Raw genomic sequence first — 20342 nt, 5'->3', positions numbered from 1 at the left:
GATATAGCGGATCAGTTTAATCAAAGTATAGCACCTTACTAATTTAAAAATGAAAGTGTTTTGGTTTATATTGTGTTTATTATTGACATTTTTTGATTACGCGATTGGTGCAAAAATCCTTGCCGTTTTTCATGCACCGAGTTTTAGTCATTACATTTTAGGTGTAAAGTTACTCAGAGCTGTTGCAGAAAAGGGACATCATGTCACCATGATTAGTCCGTTTCCACTAAAAAACCCGCCAAAAACATGGAGAGATATCGTACTTGAAGATCTTACAAAAGGATTTAGTTTTGGTATGTAAAAAAAGGTTCTTATAAATGACATTCTTCAGAAGTATTAACACATAAGAATAATTATAAAAGTAATGTATCACATCAAATGATTTTGGTATCGTTCAAAATATTTTTGTTTCATTTTTACCGTGGTTGACGCCTATTTTATAATAATTCTATAAAATTGACGACAGAAATCATACGATACAGTTAGGAGAGTTATCTATATAAATCCGTTCAAATCGGGGAACTGGAAGTCCAAATCTTAAATATATACCTTCTTCATCATTAATGTTTTTTGACAAAAGAAGTTGCACCGCCAAATCATACCTGTATTAGGCCCAGGAACACACATTTAATTTTTTGCGTAAAGTTCTGTTCCTAGATGATCAGCATTGTTCAGGTGATGTGTATAATCGTATTTTTGAAGGTGCTGGACGAATAATAATTGATTCAAAAGTATAAGAAATGATATAACTGCTTCATTCGCCCCTATATCACTCTAAATTACAGCATTGATGGCAAAAGTTTGATCTTGTGAAGTGCAAGTCTTCTTAGTAGGACGTTTGTTTAGCGGATGTATAATATGTTTGGCATTTTTTGTAAAACTACTAGGTCCATCTCTCTATTGTCTACCCTATTACATTCAAGGTTATTATTACACCCGAATTCGTACGTGTCGTATGGGAATTAATGTGATTTTTGGTAATAACATCCAAGAAACAATCGAAAGCCTTACTGCAGTACATATACCATTTTTCTAACCGGAGCCGTACCTAATATTTACGCAGTGTTGTCATAGTTTTGAAGATATTAGTTGTGGTCCAACTCTTCAAGTTGTCAATCCCTTGTCTCTACCCTATCATTAATCAAATTGCTTTTCTTAAAAACGCATTAAATTTTATTAGTGTAAGTTAAATACAGTTTTTTAAATATTAAAAGGCAGACCTAAAGGACCTTATTAATCTGCCATAAAAGCAAATTCTCAGAGAGTATATCATTTGTCAGAAATTGTTAGAACCAAGGAGAGATTTTTTCGCTTTTGTTGTAAATAGATGTGAATAGACATTAACTAAATTATTAACGTCTGCCATTTATATTGTAGGTTAGTTTCAAAATTATTATTTTTTTTATTTAACTTGCCTCGTGTCGCCCAGATAGTGAAAATTAAGGAAGATAATTTAAACAATACAACGGGCAACAAACCACATATCACGGACAATAAACCTAAAGCATATACGACAAATTACACGAGTCACTGATGAAAATACTATTCGAAACAAAACAGTTAGTCGCATAAATGAAATATTGAATTTACATTACTATGAGGTACCTATATCAAACCTTTTTTTAAAATTGAGCACACTCGTCAACTGGTACTATTTAATCAACATTTTCAGGATGCAATTCTAAAATTATATAAAAATGTACTGCTATGAATTCCTTATCTGACTTTGAGAATAATTTATTTGTTAATAATTACAATCTCACAAAAGTAATCTTGCCTTTTTTCTTATTTTTAATACCTTCAATTTTTTAAATTATGGTTCATCTTTGTTTTTGAATTACTACATTTAATCCTATTGTAAACGTTTAGTATTAATTACACCACGCGTTTTTTAACTTTCATCTATTTATCATTTTATCTAAACAATCCTGCTATCTTTTTAATTGAAGTGCATTTTTAATTATTTGTTCTGTTTATTATTTTATCTGTAGGTATGTGCGTTTTTGTGTATTAATATCTCCTTTGAAAATTAATGTAGTTTTGTATGTACACGCCGAATTATTTAGAAGTACTTCCAACTTTAAAAATCGAGTAAGTTAATAGATTACAAAGTTTTCTATTTACGACGTTTGTAGTCTTAAAACTCCCCCCTCCATCTGGGGTGAAACGTCGGTATAACTTTGTAATTAATAAAAATCTTCTATCAGTTCTCTGTTAGTCATTATTTGTTAATGGTTAATTGAAATAAAATAGAATTACAAACTACTTTTTTGTTCATAGTTTTCAAGAGATGGCACCAATCAAGAATTACTGCATATAACAGATAAAATAACCCTATGCTCGGTTACCAAGTCGCCATTACTGTATGAACGAGAGAGAAGATGGGTGTAATTGGACAGTTCCTACTCGACAACGCTACTGTATTATAGGATAGGATGCTGTTCCAGGCATTTATTCTCCAAAGATATAGCGGATCAGTTTAATCAAAGTATAGCACCTTACTAATTTAAAAATGAAAGTGTTTTGGTTTATATTGTGTTTATTATTGACATTTTTTGATTACGCGATTGGTGCAAAAATCCTTGCCGTTTTTCATGCACCGAGTTTTAGTCATTACATTTTAGGTGTAAAGTTACTCAGAGCTGTTGCAGAAAAGGGACATCATGTCACCATGATTAGTCCGTTTCCACTAAAAAACCCGCCAAAAACATGGAGAGATATCGTACTTGAAGATCTTACAAAAGGATTTAGTTTTGGTATGTAAAAAAAGGTTCTTATAAATGACATTCTTCAGAAGTATTAACACATAAGAATAATTATAAAAGTAATGTATCACATCAAATGATTTTGGTATCGTTCAAAATATTTTTGTTTCATTTTTACCGTGGTTGACGCCTATTTTATAATAATTCTATAAAATTGACGACAGAAATCATACGATACAGTTAGGAGAGTTATCTATATAAATCCGTTCAAATCGGGGAACTGGAAGTCCAAATCTTAAATATATACCTTCTTCATCATTAATGTTTTTTGACAAAAGAAGTTGCACCGCCAAATCATACCTGTATTAGGCCCAGGAACACACATTTAATTTTTTGCGTAAAGTTCTGTTCCTAGATGATCAGCATTGTTCAGGTGATGTGTATAATCGTATTTTTGAAGGTGCTGGACGAATAATAATTGATTCAAAAGTATAAGAAATGATATAACTGCTTCATTCGCCCCTATATCACTCTAAATTACAGCATTGATGGCAAAAGTTTGATCTTGTGAAGTGCAAGTCTTCTTAGTAGGACGTTTGTTTAGCGGATGTATAATATGTTTGGCATTTTTTGTAAAACTACTAGGTCCATCTCTCTATTGTCTACCCTATTACATTCAAGGTTATTATTACACCCGAATTCGTACGTGTCGTATGGGAATTAATGTGATTTTTGGTAATAACATCCAAGAAACAATCGAAAGCCTTACTGCAGTACATATACCATTTTTCTAACCGGAGCCGTACCTAATATTTACGCAGTGTTGTCATAGTTTTGAAGATATTAGTTGTGGTCCAACTCTTCAAGTTGTCAATCCCTTGTCTCTACCCTATCATTAATCAAATTGCTTTTCTTAAAAACGCATTAAATTTTATTAGTGTAAGTTAAATACAGTTTTTTAAATATTAAAAGGCAGACCTAAAGGACCTTATTAATCTGCCATAAAAGCAAATTCTCAGAGAGTATATCATTTGTCAGAAATTGTTAGAACCAAGGAGAGATTTTTTCGCTTTTGTTGTAAATAGATGTGAATAGACATTAACTAAATTATTAACGTCTGCCATTTATATTGTAGGTTAGTTTCAAAATTATTATTTTTTTTATTTAACTTGCCTCGTGTCGCCCAGATAGTGAAAATTAAGGAAGATAATTTAAACAATACAACGGGCAACAAACCACATATCACGGACAATAAACCTAAAGCATATACGACAAATTACACGAGTCACTGATGAAAATACTATTCGAAACAAAACAGTTAGTCGCATAAATGAAATATTGAATTTACATTACTATGAGGTACCTATATCAAACCTTTTTTTAAAATTGAGCACACTCGTCAACTGGTACTATTTAATCAACATTTTCAGGATGCAATTCTAAAATTATATAAAAATGTACTAAACAGTTATACATTATTTAACACTGATTCATGAAAATGATATTCCTTTGGTACATTACAGTTCATGTTGTAATTATAAAAAAAAAATAATACAACGTGTAATTATACAACACGCTACTGAAGTGAAACTTCTTCAAATACACAAACATACCGGATAGGGGTTAAGCAATTGGTTTAATGGTATTATTTGTACACTATGAATATAATTTTTACACTATACATGCCGGAGTTGCCTGTAGCGAACGTTGCATTGAAGCGCTCTCACGGCTCAAGCAATCCCCACTACGAACTCGACTACGTGGCCGAGTAGAGGGGGAACATCCGTTGCATGATTTCGTTACATAGCAACTCGCATGAAACGAACTTACCCTACCGTGCGTAAAGACGTTCCACTTCAAAAATATTCGTCGTTTTACATCTTCTGTTGGATTTTTTTTTTAAAATTTCAAATAACTCTTTCTTTACTTTATCGTACTTAAATACAAAAGATTATAACAAATTGACATAAGTACTGTGACTTAATAAACTAAAAACTCATCAGTGATACGAGTAGAACCCAGAGTTTGATGAGAGTAAATAGTGTGAACGATATCACTATAAAAAAAAAATCCGCAGCTGCAGCCTCTCACCACGCGATCTTAGCGCTGTTTCGTGACAGAAAAAATCGTAACACCCCGTCTCTATAAAGAAGTTTCACTTCAAAAGTGTATTTTAATTAATATTAATTTGCATACTTAACTAGGCAATATTCTCAATCTGGTCACGATGTCCAGTTACCGAAAAGAAATAATGATCAATGCGGCTGGATCGGAATTGGTACAAAGAGTTGTGACACATCCTTCATTCAAGAACGTGATCAATTCAAACGAAACGTTCGATTTGATTGTACTTGAGAGATTTATGAATGAAGCATTATTAGGACTTTCACATCGATTCAATGCTCCTTACATAGTACTTAGTTCGACTGGATATTCGAGAAGGACGAATGAAGTGGTTGGTAATCCTGGATCTACTGCTTACACCCCTGATTTATATTTACACTACGGCTACAACATGACATTATGGCAAAGATTCCACAACACATTCTTTTATTGTTTTGCAATGTTACATAAACATCTTGTCGTACTTCCGAAACATAGAAACATCCTAAAGGAGACATTTCCGGATGCCCCTTCATTGGAGGATTTGTTTTACAACACGTCTTTAATCCTACTGAATGCCCATGTCAGTGTGAAATATGCGGTTCCATCTGTTCCAAATATGATTGACATCGGGGGATTTCATGTTAGTCCTCCGAAACCATTATCCGAAGAACTTAAAAAGTATATGGATGATGCCTCCGATGGTGTTATTTATTTCAGCTTAGGGTCAATATTTCTGTCGAAAGATATGGCACCAGAAATAAGAAATACTATTTTACGGGTATTTTCGAAACTTAAACAGAAAGTTGTTTGGAAATGGGAAGACGAAAATAGTACATTTTCCAAACCACCTAATGTGAGATTTGAAAAATGGGTTTCACAGCAAGATATATTAGGTAAATACAGGCCTGACGCTGGAAGCTGGCGGAAATTTTAAAATGGCGTGGATGCGCGGTGGCAAAAGTAGGCAGTTTTAGGTATAAAGATTGCAGCCCTTATTCTTCAGTATTCCTATCAGGGGCGTAAATTAAATATTTAAAAACAGGGATCAGTGAGCAAGTAATAGACAGACTGTCCTATCTGTATTAATACTATAATTTACGCCTACTGAAAGCTTATTTGTGTATCGGTTCCAAGTGACTTACCCAAATAGGTCATAAATGGGCAAGTACCTGTGCGACCGCTCGCCAGCTTCCTTCGTCAGACCTATACATACATATACCCCATAAGATGAATTAGGCTTACCTTACACCTATTTGTAGTAGCATTTATATTACTAAATGCTAAGTACAGTGGATTTCGGGTATAACGACGACAAAGGGACCACTATAATTTCATCGTTACATCCGGAAGTCATTACAGGCAGACGTAAAGAGATACAGATACGCATGTATAGTTTTCACCATTTTTCAGTTCCTAAACGATTTCCGCATTTTTTTAATAGTAAATGTTCATCTAGGAGTCATACTTATTCAAAAGTCTACTAAACACAGTTGCTACTCAGAATATCATTTTGTAACTGAACCATTTTAACGTGCACTCTTTATCTACCTACCTGGCTAATATCTATAAACAAACGGTAAAGGTCACCACACTTGCTGACTATCTACACAGATGTAATCAAAAGTTAAGAAAGCTCTTTATGTCTTTGGCGGCCGACTCCGGGCGCTATATCTGCATAGAATTACGAGAGATTTGTTACAAACGATTCATTAAAAAACAGTCGCTACACCCGAATTCGGCGTTACATCCGAAGTCTCTATAGCCACATGAATTTTATATTTAAGTATGCTTTAAATTCAAGGGACTTAGATTTAACCGTCAACACTCTGCATTAATTAGTTAAGTTTGATGATTTGAACGTTGGTGAAAACATTTTTGTACAATAAATAAAAACAGATTTTTGCGGAAATCGTCTAACTTCCATAAAGAATTTGCTCTTTAAAAGTAGTTTGTTTATATTTTAGCACATCCAAATTTAAAATTATTTATTACTCATGGAGGTTTACTTAGTAACATTGAAGCAATTTACCATGGTGTACCCCTTCTGGTCATACCAATCTTTGCGGAGCAGTTTATGAACGCTGCAGATATTGAATCGTTGGGCTATGGTTTAAAACTTTACTATGCGGATATAACTGAGGAGAACTTCAGTTATCTTGTAAATGAATTATTGAATAATACAAGGTAAGTAGACTTTTACAGTACGCACATAATAGAAGCAGCAAGTGTAAAATGATAAAAATTCAGAAATTAATCATATAGTACCTACTTAGTTGTATTACCAAACATCAGTATTGATAGAAATTTATAAAACTTGATCCTGGAGCTTTTAATAAATAATTTTTTGTACGAACGTGAGAAAGAATAAAAAAAGGCAACTTGCAACAATAAAGCAAACAAACAAAGTCTACAAGCATTAAGTCTGTACTTGAGTAAAAAAAAATGTTTTATGAATTACACTACAGTTCTCTTTTTCCATGAAAGTATTCATTAAGAAAGCACTATTTTTACAATTAAAAACTTCGAAGTTAGCTGAAACCTTCGTTTTTAAGTTGAAAAATGCTTCGAAAAGATTGTTGTACTTATTATTTATTCAAATCGACCTAAAGAACTCCTTTATATTTTTAACTTTATTAAATATGTAGATTTCAATTCAAAACACCAAAGTACTTATTTTACTTGCCGCAGATACAAAGAAAACATAAAACTTCGATCAAAAATTCTCCACGACCAAGAGACAAAACCCATGGACAGAGCTTTATGGTGGATTGAGTATGTTATTAGGCATAAAGGGGCGCCACATTTGAAATCTGTTACCCTAAATTTAAAATGGTATCAATATTTTCTGTTGGACGTTCTTGCGCTTGCTATTGTTATAATTGTATTTACAGTTGCTGTTACAGTAATATGTCTAAAAAGAATGTTTATAAAAAGACAAAAACCGAAAACTGATTGAAAAGCAGATACTTATAAGTACACAGTTTAATATTCCTTTTTGTTTGCGATTACCGACTGACAGATTTTTCTGAGGATTAATTTGAGAATATTCTAATGAAGCTAAAATTTGACCTCTTGTAATGAAGGCTATTGTTTTTATTTTAGTAGAGCAAGAAAAATTCATTGATTCTTTCAATTGAGAACATGACTTTATTTAAATACAAGGTTTAGTTTTACGATATCAAAAATAAATAAGTGTAACTGTGTTATTTATTTTACGTTTGTTATATGTATATTCCATACAGTGAAATAGTTATAATACCTACACAATTTTTGTTCTACTTTTTATCGAATGCATAGCCATGAAATGTAGTTATAACGCAGCAAGACATAAATATTGTTTACATTATTATTAAACAAATAAAATTTAATTATACTCTTTAACTTTCTACTTTAATATTCAATTTAGATGTCATTATTCATTGGGGGGTACTTTTTCTAATCATTGACCAGAATAGGTTAAGTTTACCAATGAAAGAGATCCGCGGTCATCGCTAGTAAATATCATACTTAACACCCTAACAAAAATGAAATTTAATTACCGGTAATATTAGTTGGAATTTAGACACAGCTATAATGCTGTCCCGAGTAAAAATTATTCTTTTCAATTTCACTCTACCGAATTACGACCAAACTAGCTCCATTTTGAATAAGTACATTTAGGGATTGACCGAAAAGCGTTGGTCAATGACCAGCGATAGACCAGTTATTCCGTGGAGAAACTATACATATAGGCCTTTAACTACAACATATATGTACACAATACATTTGAAAAAAATCGTAATCGTAATCTTCGTAATGCATCCATTCATACATACATACATACATAGATAGTTGGGGTACCTGTATGCAGTTGCGTCTCCTCATCATCAAATAAATTTCAAGAGACCTCTCAGACCACCGGCCTTTTATTTTGGTTGGAATGTCCGCTGCGGCAATACAATAAATTGACTAATTAAAAAAAACAACACTAAGTTACCGTCATATACCACAAAGACTAATGGAGTAAACGAGCATAGTCCCTTCTCTAAAATATTATCGGACAAGGTGCGTTTGCAGAACTAAATCACCGATTGTGTACGAATGAAGTATTGAAACAGTACCGCATTTAGTACGAAAACACTAAAAAGGCGCCGAAACAGCACTAAAGGGATGCTAAAATTTGAATGTATATATATATGTACTGTAATTAATACATTCTAATTAATGTTACATTGATTTTAATAAAAACTTAAACTATATTTTTATTTCTTAAACAATTACAAATTAATGCGGAACATTTGGGTGACGGATATGGAGGAAAATTTCGATTCAAATTAGGTGCAGAATTGGGGAAGGTTGGAGTTACATAATTATTATTAGGGTTGGGATCGGGCCTGTGAATCAAAAGGGCTTCTGACGATGACGATGAAGATGATGCTGATGATGATAGAGATAGTTTTGACGGATAAATTGGTATTAATTAATCAATATTTTCATTTTTATTTATGGTAAATTTTGGTGCTGTGCGTTTGAGGGCTCTTTCGGATCTTTTTTAATGTGGTGCTGGTTTCGAGCTGTTTTAGAGTTTCAAACGGTAGTATTTTGGCTGTAATTTTAGAACTTACATTTTCGTCTAATTTCTAGGAACTACTTCGGTGGTAATTTAGGTCATTTCAGATATTTGGCGTCGATTTGGTGGTGTTATAATTCTTTTTACTTTTACTCGGGGTAATATTTGTTTTTCAGGCCTCTTCGATAGATAAAATAATAATTCCACATTCACGTCAATTTTAATTTAAAAACAGTAATAAAAAAAAACAATTACATTGCGATTATTCTACAGTAAATACATTACGTAACATATAAGTATATGCATACTCATATCTTGCTTTTGAATAAAGTTTCATTATTTTTAATCATGCTTGTAAGTTCGATTTCGTTCATAAATAACAGATGTAAATCCAGTTTGAAATACATGTTAATAAATGCCGTATTTAAGAATTTAAATAGTTTAAAAACTTCATAAAATAACTACACACAAGTTCAAAAACTGCCGCAAAGATGAATACAGTCCAAAATTAATCGTAGGAATTGCTGTGTCACAGACCGATGCTCCCTCCTCTACTTCAATTGCTTTAAATATATCGTAAAACACACTAGCAGTTCATGGTTCCAGCTGATCGGTTTAAATAAACCATCATAGTTGTTTAAAGATGAAATCGTGCGGGCTTAGGCTGTGTTTATTATTGACTTTGACTTTAACTTTGTTTGATTACGTGACATGTGCAAAAATCCTAGCCGTTTTTCATGCACCGAGTTTTAGTCATTATATTTTGGGTGCAAAACTACTCAGGGCTGTTGCGGAAAAGGGACATCACGTAACCATGATTAGTCCGTTCCCATTAAAAGATCCTCCAAAAACATGGAGAGATATCGTACTTGAAGATTATGCAAAAGGGTTTAACTTTGGTATGTAAAATATACCCTTATAGACGTCGTTCTTCACAAATTTTAACCCATAGGTATAGACAAATTTCTTTTTATGTTTCATTTTTACCATGGTTGACGCCTAATTTATTTTAATCATGAAATTTTATCTGTAGTGAAATAGTTTTTCTTAAAATCACAACGCAGCTGTTTCAGTTAAAAAGAAAACAAATTTTATTAGTATGAATTAAATACAGTTTCCAGAATCTTAAATCTTAAATCACAAACCAAAAAGGGGCATACTCAAAAGACGTTGTCAATCTATTACAAAAGATAACCCTAGGAGGGTAAATTAAATTACACATATTTCCAAATAATTTGTTCTTTTTTCTTGCACAAAAAATGTTTTAGTTAGAAACAGAAAGACACTTTTGTCGCTTTTTAAGAGTATTTTAACATCAGAATTAATCTTAAAACTTANCCTACGATTAAAAAGCACCAAGCCCTAATGGTATTAAAATTATTACTTTCGCTTTTGAATTCAAGAAAACTTCGAAAAGAACTATAAAACTATTATTCAAATTGCATCAGAAAACTTCGTTTGATTGTAATTAACTTACAAATAAATTTTATTTGTTACAGATACAAGGAAAACGTAAAACTTCGATCTAAGCTTTTCCATGATCAAGAGACAAAACCTATCGACAGAGCCTTATGGTGGATTGAGTATGTTATTAGATATAAGGGGGCGCCACATTTGAAATCTGTTACCTTAAATTTAAAATGGTATCAGTATTTTCTATTAGACGTTTTAGCGCTGGCTATTATTTTAATTTTATTTATAGTTGTACTTATAGTAGTATGTCTGAAACAATTTTGTAAAAACAGAGGAAAATCAAAAATTGATTAAAAAGCGCTGCAATTTGCTTTTCTGTATCAGACGGTAACGATTTATTTGGTAACCAAAAAAGTCGTCATATACATATACACCTTTGGTAGTAAAAATAATAACTATTTTGTTTCTCACTACAAGTACCTACATATATTCAGAAAACTGTTGTTATATATATATGTTACTCTTTGAGTATAAGTGTGAAACTATTTTAAATAATAAAAAAACAAACGTTTTAAATGTATTTGTTTATATTTCAGTATTCGGTGTCTTTTTTGGTTCAAAAGTAACAAATGAATGTATAAACACAAAATACTTACGAAGTAACTTACCAATCTGTTTCCTCATCTGTAATGATTAGAGGTATATTTCTCTGTTTTCCAAATGTAATACCTATATTAAAATTTTCATTAAAACTATGTGCAAATGTATGTAAATTTTATATTTCTCTATTAAAACTACTTAAATGTTTGTTTATTTAATCTTTAAACCAGACTGTCCTAATTATCCTCTTTAAAACAAAAAATCGAATCAGCTGATGCAAATTTGAATGACCTTTAGATCGAACTTATTGAGAAGATTATTACGGTGCCTGCTTCGGTTTGTATCGATTTACAGATTACAGAGAAGCTTTTCAATTTATATTTACAATAAAAACATATTCAGAACTAGACTGGATGCCGCTACGGATTTTCGAATTCAATTGTCGGACATTAAACCTAATTTTAATACTATTATAAGTAAAAATGTGTACATTAAATACGTGCAATAAAGATCTTGAATTCAAAATTTAAGTTGAAGGTTACAATTTGTACAGGGGTCTTAGATATACAACTATGATCAAGTTTCTTTTTTGTCAAGATGGGATTCCGCCCAAAAAGGGGTGGGTTAGAAGGGGTTCCATAGCAAAATAAAATTAGGAACCGCTGTTCTAAACTATATTACGGTCAAACAAATAGACTTTGTGAAAATTATTACAAAAATCATACCATTCCTATATAAAACCGCCTTTTTGGAGCATTCCTTTGTACTCCTGCTTAGAAACAGGGCTATGAATTCCTTATCTGACTTTGAGAATAATTTATTTGTTAATAATTACAATCTCACAAAAGTAATCTTGCCTTTTTTCTTATTTTTAATACCTTCAATTTTTTAAATTATGGTTCATCTTTGTTTTTGAATTACTACATTTAATCCTATTGTAAACGTTTAGTATTAATTACACCACGCGTTTTTTAACTTTCATCTATTTATCATTTTATCTAAACAATCCTGCTATCTTTTTAATTGAAGTGCATTTTTAATTATTTGTTCTGTTTATTATTTTATCTGTAGGTATGTGCGTTTTTGTGTATTAATATCTCCTTTGAAAATTAATGTAGTTTTGTATGTACACGCCGAATTATTTAGAAGTACTTCCAACTTTAAAAATCGAGTAAGTTAATAGATTACAAAGTTTTCTATTTACGACGTTTGTAGTCTTAAAACTCCCCCCTCCATCTGGGGTGAAACGTCGGTATAACTTTGTAATTAATAAAAATCTTCTATCAGTTCTCTGTTAGTCATTATTTGTTAATGGTTAATTGAAATAAAATAGAATTACAAACTACTTTTTTGTTCATAGTTTTCAAGAGATGGCACCAATCAAGAATTACTGCATATAACAGATAAAATAACCCTATGCTCGGTTACCAAGTCGCCATTACTGTATGAACGAGAGAGAAGATGGGTGTAATTGGACAGTTCCTACTCGACAACGCTACTGTATTATAGGATAGGATGCTGTTCCAGGCATTTATTCTCCAAAGATATAGCGGATCAGTTTAATCAAAGTATAGCACCTTACTAATTTAAAAATGAAAGTGTTTTGGTTTATATTGTGTTTATTATTGACATTTTTTGATTACGCGATTGGTGCAAAAATCCTTGCCGTTTTTCATGCACCGAGTTTTAGTCATTACATTTTAGGTGTAAAGTTACTCAGAGCTGTTGCAGAAAAGGGACATCATGTCACCATGATTAGTCCGTTTCCACTAAAAAACCCGCCAAAAACATGGAGAGATATCGTACTTGAAGATCTTACAAAAGGATTTAGTTTTGGTATGTAAAAAAAGGTTCTTATAAATGACATTCTTCAGAAGTATTAACACATAAGAATAATTATAAAAGTAATGTATCACATCAAATGATTTTGGTATCGTTCAAAATATTTTTGTTTCATTTTTACCGTGGTTGACGCCTATTTTATAATAATTCTATAAAATTGACGACAGAAATCATACGATACAGTTAGGAGAGTTATCTATATAAATCCGTTCAAATCGGGGAACTGGAAGTCCAAATCTTAAATATATACCTTCTTCATCATTAATGTTTTTTGACAAAAGAAGTTGCACCGCCAAATCATACCTGTATTAGGCCCAGGAACACACATTTAATTTTTTGCGTAAAGTTCTGTTCCTAGATGATCAGCATTGTTCAGGTGATGTGTATAATCGTATTTTTGAAGGTGCTGGACGAATAATAATTGATTCAAAAGTATAAGAAATGATATAACTGCTTCATTCGCCCCTATATCACTCTAAATTACAGCATTGATGGCAAAAGTTTGATCTTGTGAAGTGCAAGTCTTCTTAGTAGGACGTTTGTTTAGCGGATGTATAATATGTTTGGCATTTTTTGTAAAACTACTAGGTCCATCTCTCTATTGTCTACCCTATTACATTCAAGGTTATTATTACACCCGAATTCGTACGTGTCGTATGGGAATTAATGTGATTTTTGGTAATAACATCCAAGAAACAATCGAAAGCCTTACTGCAGTACATATACCATTTTTCTAACCGGAGCCGTACCTAATATTTACGCAGTGTTGTCATAGTTTTGAAGATATTAGTTGTGGTCCAACTCTTCAAGTTGTCAATCCCTTGTCTCTACCCTATCATTAATCAAATTGCTTTTCTTAAAAACGCATTAAATTTTATTAGTGTAAGTTAAATACAGTTTTTTAAATATTAAAAGGCAGACCTAAAGGACCTTATTAATCTGCCATAAAAGCAAATTCTCAGAGAGTATATCATTTGTCAGAAATTGTTAGAACCAAGGAGAGATTTTTTCGCTTTTGTTGTAAATAGATGTGAATAGACATTAACTAAATTATTAACGTCTGCCATTTATATTGTAGGTTAGTTTCAAAATTATTATTTTTTTTATTTAACTTGCCTCGTGTCGCCCAGATAGTGAAAATTAAGGAAGATAATTTAAACAATACAACGGGCAACAAACCACATATCACGGACAATAAACCTAAAGCATATACGACAAATTACACGAGTCACTGATGAAAATACTATTCGAAACAAAACAGTTAGTCGCATAAATGAAATATTGAATTTACATTACTATGAGGTACCTATATCAAACCTTTTTTTAAAATTGAGCACACTCGTCAACTGGTACTATTTAATCAACATTTTCAGGATGCAATTCTAAAATTATATAAAAATGTACTAAACAGTTATACATTATTTAACACTGATTCATGAAAATGATATTCCTTTGGTACATTACAGTTCATGTTGTAATTATAAAAAAAAAATAATACAACGTGTAATTATACAACACGCTACTGAAGTGAAACTTCTTCAAATACACAAACATACCGGATAGGGGTTAAGCAATTGGTTTAATGGTATTATTTGTACACTATGAATATAATTTTTACACTATACATGCCGGAGTTGCCTGTAGCGAACGTTGCATTGAAGCGCTCTCACGGCTCAAGCAATCCCCACTACGAACTCGACTACGTGGCCGAGTAGAGGGGGAACATCCGTTGCATGATTTCGTTACATAGCAACTCGCATGAAACGAACTTACCCTACCGTGCGTAAAGACGTTCCACTTCAAAAATATTCGTCGTTTTACATCTTCTGTTGGATTTTTTTTTTAAAATTTCAAATAACTCTTTCTTTACTTTATCGTACTTAAATACAAAAGATTATAACAAATTGACATAAGTACTGTGACTTAATAAACTAAAAACTCATCAGTGATACGAGTAGAACCCAGAGTTTGATGAGAGTAAATAGTGTGAACGATATCACTATAAAAAAAAAATCCGCAGCTGCAGCCTCTCACCACGCGATCTTAGCGCTGTTTCGTGACAGAAAAAATCGTAACACCCCGTCTCTATAAAGAAGTTTCACTTCAAAAGTGTATTTTAATTAATATTAATTTGCATACTTAACTAGGCAATATTCTCAATCTGGTCACGATGTCCAGTTACCGAAAAGAAATAATGATCAATGCGGCTGGATCGGAATTGGTACAAAGAGTTGTGACACATCCTTCATTCAAGAACGTGATCAATTCAAACGAAACGTTCGATTTGATTGTACTTGAGAGATTTATGAATGAAGCATTATTAGGACTTTCACATCGATTCAATGCTCCTTACATAGTACTTAGTTCGACTGGATATTCGAGAAGGACGAATGAAGTGGTTGGTAATCCTGGATCTACTGCTTACACCCCTGATTTATATTTACACTACGGCTACAACATGACATTATGGCAAAGATTCCACAACACATTCTTTTATTGTTTTGCAATGTTACATAAACATCTTGTCGTACTTCCGAAACATAGAAACATCCTAAAGGAGACATTTCCGGATGCCCCTTCATTGGAGGATTTGTTTTACAACACGTCTTTAATCCTACTGAATGCCCATGTCAGTGTGAAATATGCGGTTCCATCTGTTCCAAATATGATTGACATCGGGGGATTTCATGTTAGTCCTCCGAAACCATTATCCGAAGAACTTAAAAAGTATATGGATGATGCCTCCGATGGTGTTATTTATTTCAGCTTAGGGTCAATATTTCTGTCGAAAGATATGGCACCAGAAATAAGAAATACTATTTTACGGGTATTTTCGAAACTTAAACAGAAAGTTGTTTGGAAATGGGAAGACGAAAATAGTACATTTTCCAAACCACCTAATGTGAGATTTGAAAAATGGGTTTCACAGCAAGATATATTAGGTAAATACAGGCCTGACGCTGGAAGCTGGCGGAAATTTTAAAATGGCGTGGATGCGCGGTGGCAAAAGTAGGCAGTTTTAGGTATAAAGATTGCAGCCCTTATTCTTCAGTATTCCTATCAGGGGCGTAAATTAAATATTTAAAAACAGGGATCAGTGAGCAAGTAATAGACAGACTGTCCTATCTGTATTAATACTATAATTTACGCCTACTGAAAGCTTATTTGTGTATCGGTTCCAAGTGACTTACCCAAATAGGTCATAAATGGGCAAGTACCTGCGCGACCGCTCGCCAGCTTCCTTCGTCAGANCGCAGCTGTTTCAGTTAAAAAGAAAACAAATTTTATTAGTATGAATTAAATACAGTTTCCAGAATCTTAAATCTTAAATCACAAACCAAAAAGGGGCATACTCAAAAGACGTTGTCAATCTATTACAAAAGATAACCCTAGGAGGGTAAATTAAATTACACATATTTCCAAATAATTTGTTCTTTTTTCTTGCACAAAAAATGTTTTAGTTAGAAACAGAAAGACACTTTTGTCGCTTTTTAAGAGTATTTTAACATCAGAATTAATCTTAAAACTTATAAGAAGTTTAAACAAATTTTTTGTTATTTTACTTGTCTCGTGGCCAGACATTAAAATTGAAGATGATAATTTAAAAATATACTAAGGGCAACAAAACATAATCTCTAAAACATGTACAATAAATTACACGTGTTACTGACGCATTACTAAACACAAAGTTAGTCATATGATATATGAAATATTAAATTTACATCTCTATACATAATAGATATGTTAAATCTTCCTTTAAAGTTGAGCACGCTCGCCTTGTATTTTTTAATTAACATTTTAAATATATAATACGAATTAGAAACGTATTAAACCAGTAATGTATTATTTAACCTAATCCATGAATTATAATCTTTAATGCTCGTCTTTTCTTTTTCTATTGGACAATTTCGATTTTTTAGACTTTAAAATTGTTAAAATGTTTATGTAAAAGGTATACCTTCGTGTACATTACTTCAAATTTCTACTTACTTCTTTCAATAACAATTTTTTTTACACCAATTTCATTAAAAGTTCAAGTTACTCTTTTAAGTAATATTGTTACGTGTTTTCGTTACGTTTTCACTCTATTTCTGTTGGTCATTCTGAATTTATTAAAATTTCAATTTCGTAGCTAATTAAATTTTTTTTATTGTGTTCGTAATAATTGAAAATTTTCGGTTACATTCCTGGATTATTATTACTGTTGTTTTCGTCTTCTTTTTGGTTTGGTTGAATTGCCAACTAGTCGGTACCCTATTGTATCCGAAAAAAGTGGTGCATCAACCTACCACATCTACATAAACCGAATACCTACCTTATATATAATTTTAATAAATAAATCTAATCTTAGCTTAAATTTATAATTTGTTAGTACCCTACTGATTTCTTATAGTTACATATGAATTAATTGATTCTATACAATTGGAAATGCAATTGGAACATTACATTATAATATTTATCCAAACATTATTCATAAGAGTATAAAAGAACAAGTATTAATATAATAACAAATAGTAAAACACAGTACTAAATTAGAAACAACACGATAGTATAGATAGAACAATAAATATTACAAATAGTTAAAAAACACTTTAAACTTTAATACTTCATAATTAAGAATGAGTACATAATTGATAAATTATTAATAAAAAAAGTATCCAGGTAAGATTAATTTATTTAATTAGGAAATCTTCTCAATCTGGCCACGATGTCCGGCTACCGTAAAGAAATAACGGTCAATGAAGTCGGATGTGAACTGATACGAAGAGTTGCAACGCACCCATCCTTCATAGGCGTGATAAATTCAAACGAAACGTTTGATTTGATTATAGTTGAGAGATTTATGAATGAAGCCATATTAGGGCTGTCACATCGATTCAGTGCTCCTTATATTGTGTTTAGTACGATCGGATATTCGAGATGGACAAATGACATGGTTGGCAATCCTGGGTCTACCGCTTACATTCCTGATTTATATTTACACTACGGCAACAACATGACATTATGGCAAAGATTCCACAACACATTCTTTTATTGTTTTGCCAATTTGTACAGACATTTCTTCACACTTCCGAAACAGAGAAGCATCCTGAAGGAAACATTTCCATATGCCCCCCCACTAGAGGATTTATATTATAATGCGTCTCTAATCTTAATGAATACCCATGTCAGTATCAAATATGCGGTACCATCAGTTCCAAACATGATCGACATCGGCGGATTTCATGTTAGCCCTCCAAAACCATTACCCAAAGACCTGAAGCAGTATATGGATGATGCCTCCAATGGTGTTATTTATTTTAGTTTAGGATCAATATTTCTGTCGAAAGATATGACACCAGAAATAAGAGATATTATATTACGGGTATTTTCAAAATTTAAACAAAGAGTGGTTTGGAAATGGGAAGACGACATCACATTTTCCTCACCATCTAATGTGAGGTTTGAAAAGTGGATTTCACAACAGGACATATTAGGTACAAAAATATATCTTTTAAATATGAGGAATAAAATTAAATAATGTTCAAGGCAGTTAAGGGTTAGAAGGTTTTTGTTTATGAAGAATCAACACCCCTTAAATGCCTTGAACTTTATTTAATATTATCCAAAGTAAGGGATGAAACTTGAAGATTATGCAAAAGGGTTTAACTTTGGTATGTAAAATATACCCTTATAGACGTCGTTCTTCACAAATTTTAACCCATAGGTATAGACAANGGACATATTAGGTACAAAAATATATCTTTTAAATATGAGGAATAAAATTAAATAATGTTCAAGGCAGTTAAGGGTTAGAAGGTTTTTGTTTATGAAGAATCAACACCCCTTAAATGCCTTGAACTTTATTTAATATTATCCAAAGTAAGGGATGAAACTGAGAATATGAGGAATAAATATTAACACCTATTTGAAGTAGTATTTACATTACAAAGTTCTCACCAAGAATTGAAATTATCATACGCTAATTCATTGGTTACCATCAGCATTCTGTATTGATTAGTTGCGTTGATGTTGATGAAAATATTTATACACAAATAAAAAGGAATTTTGTGGAAAGCATGTAACTTGTATAAAGGGTCTCTTTGATTAAACGAATTTCACTTTTAGCGTGTCCAAATTTAATATTATTTATTACTTTAAGTTATATTCCTGACCGTTAGTGTTAAATTATGTAGTTTTTTCCAGGTTGACGGTCAAATAATTACACAACTATATGTTTATTGTAACGTTTCGGTTTATTTAACCATCTTCAAACTGAAAAAATTTTGGTTTTTACATTTAGTCCTATTAGTTACGTGTTATACATTTGTTTGTAAAGTATAAATATAATTAATCGTAAGAGAACATAGGTGTGTTACTACTTATACACCGATATTAACTTACTTTTAAACTTTGCATCAAGTTTAACTACAAGAAAAAAATTAAAAATGCCTTATTAAGCAATGAATGTGAACTCTTTAGTTATCACTAACACTTTATATTGAATAATGTTAATGAAAACATTTTTGTACTATAAATGAAAAATAGATTTTTTCGGAAATCAGTTTATAAAAAAAGGAAAGGTAAAATTAATTTCTTTTTTAGCTCATCCAAATTTAAAGTTATTTATTACTCATGGAGGTTTACTTAGCACCATAGAAGCAATTTACCATGGTGTACCTCTCCTGGCCATACCAATCTTTGCGGAGCAATTCATGAACGCTGCAGAAATTGAATCACTGGGCTATGGTTTAAAACTTTATTACACAGATATAACTGAGGAGAACTTTAGCCATCTTGTCAATGAATTATTAAATAATGCAAGGTAAATGTACTTTGAAAAGCATGTAGACACATAATGAAAGCTAAAGGTATTGCATCTATTTTTGACGTGACGTCTTATAATTCGATGGAGCCTGCGCGCACGAAAAAGCAGGACTCATGCGGCGTTACCTCGCTCTGGGGCGTTCCATTTAAGGCTTGAAGTGCAAGCGAGAGCGCGGAACGAGCGACAAAGAGGCACAATCGGCCTCCGCGTTCGGCAGCGTTCGACATCTGTCTCTNAGTGCCTTCTTAAGGTGGAAAATTAACAAATACATAATCCTTATATATTAACTTTATTTGTTTCTTTTCCAAATATAATATTT

The 20342-nt window shown here is 32.0% G+C and overlaps 3 protein-coding genes across 7 annotated transcripts; all 3 read left to right on the top strand.

The window, feature by feature from the left end:
* The first annotated feature begins 7 nt into the window (after positions 1-7).
* LOC108743101 (UDP-glucuronosyltransferase 2B15-like) lies at positions 8-8117 on the top strand. Of its 4 annotated transcripts, XM_025977559.1 has the most exons (6): positions 2003-2091; positions 2281-2488; positions 2625-2756; positions 4910-5704; positions 6776-6995; positions 7500-8109. In XM_025977559.1, the coding sequence occupies exons 3-6, from the start codon at positions 2672-2674 to the stop codon at positions 7765-7767; spliced, it is 1368 nt and encodes a 455-aa protein (XP_025833344.1). In that variant the 5' UTR covers positions 2003-2091; positions 2281-2488; positions 2625-2671; the 3' UTR covers positions 7768-8109. The 4 variants fall into 4 exon arrangements, with proteins under 4 accessions (XP_025833343.1, XP_018334033.1, XP_025833344.1 ...); XM_025977558.1 differs by lacking the exons at positions 2003-2091; positions 2281-2488; positions 2625-2756 and adding exons at positions 8-107; positions 162-293 and having other exon boundaries at positions 7500-8117; XM_025977557.1 differs by having other exon boundaries at positions 2281-2756; positions 7500-8111.
* A 1730-nt stretch (positions 8118-9847) lies between these two features.
* Positions 9848-20025, top strand: LOC108743099 (2-hydroxyacylsphingosine 1-beta-galactosyltransferase-like). Its single transcript, XM_018478529.2, has 3 exons — positions 9848-10259; positions 17901-18692; positions 19801-20025. Exons 1-3 carry the CDS (start codon positions 10004-10006, stop codon positions 20022-20024), a joined length of 1272 nt encoding a protein of 423 aa, XP_018334031.1. The 5' UTR covers positions 9848-10003; the 3' UTR covers position 20025.
* On the top strand, positions 12456-16223 carry LOC112905353 (UDP-glucuronosyltransferase 2B10-like). Of its 2 annotated transcripts, XM_025977556.1 has the most exons (4): positions 12456-12544; positions 12734-12941; positions 13078-13209; positions 15363-16223. In XM_025977556.1, exons 3-4 carry the CDS (start codon positions 13125-13127, stop codon positions 16196-16198), a joined length of 921 nt encoding a protein of 306 aa, XP_025833341.1. In that variant the 5' UTR covers positions 12456-12544; positions 12734-12941; positions 13078-13124; the 3' UTR covers positions 16199-16223. The 2 variants fall into 2 exon arrangements, with proteins under 2 accessions (XP_025833341.1, XP_025833340.1); XM_025977555.1 differs by having other exon boundaries at positions 12734-13209.
* Positions 20026-20342: the final 317 nt, after the last annotated feature.

The sequence above is a fragment of the Agrilus planipennis genome, unplaced genomic scaffold, assembly GCF_000699045.2.
Source record: "Agrilus planipennis isolate EAB-ADULT unplaced genomic scaffold, Apla_2.0 scaffold420, whole genome shotgun sequence".
Taxonomy (NCBI): domain Eukaryota; kingdom Metazoa; phylum Arthropoda; class Insecta; order Coleoptera; family Buprestidae; genus Agrilus; species Agrilus planipennis.
The sequence above is the reverse complement of the archived record's forward strand: the minus strand, read 5'-3'. Positions and strand labels throughout refer to the sequence as shown.

What these genes read in the sequence shown, in the direction of transcription:
- LOC108743099 (XM_018478529.2), top strand. Translation starts at nt 10,004, where the DNA reads ATGAAATCGTGCGGGCTTAGGCTGTGTTTATTATTGACTTTGACTTTA. An exon ending in TGCAAAAGGGTTTAACTTTG is followed by an intron (nt 10,260 to 17,900) that starts GTATGTAAAATA and finishes TTATTTAATTAG; the next exon opens with GAAATCTTCTCAATCTGGCC. An exon ending in TTCACAACAGGACATATTAG is followed by an intron (nt 18,693 to 19,800) that starts GTACAAAAATAT and finishes TTTCTTTTTTAG; the next exon opens with CTCATCCAAATTTAAAGTTA.
- LOC112905353 (XM_025977555.1), top strand. Translation starts at nt 12,966, where the DNA reads ATGAAAGTGTTTTGGTTTATATTGTGTTTATTATTGACATTTTTTGAT. An exon ending in TACAAAAGGATTTAGTTTTG is followed by an intron (nt 13,210 to 15,362) that starts GTATGTAAAAAA and finishes ATACTTAACTAG; the next exon opens with GCAATATTCTCAATCTGGTC.
- LOC108743101 (XM_018478531.2), top strand. Translation starts at nt 50, where the DNA reads ATGAAAGTGTTTTGGTTTATATTGTGTTTATTATTGACATTTTTTGAT. An exon ending in TACAAAAGGATTTAGTTTTG is followed by an intron (nt 294 to 4,909) that starts GTATGTAAAAAA and finishes ATACTTAACTAG; the next exon opens with GCAATATTCTCAATCTGGTC. An exon ending in TTCACAGCAAGATATATTAG is followed by an intron (nt 5,705 to 6,775) that starts GTAAATACAGGC and finishes TTTATATTTTAG; the next exon opens with CACATCCAAATTTAAAATTA.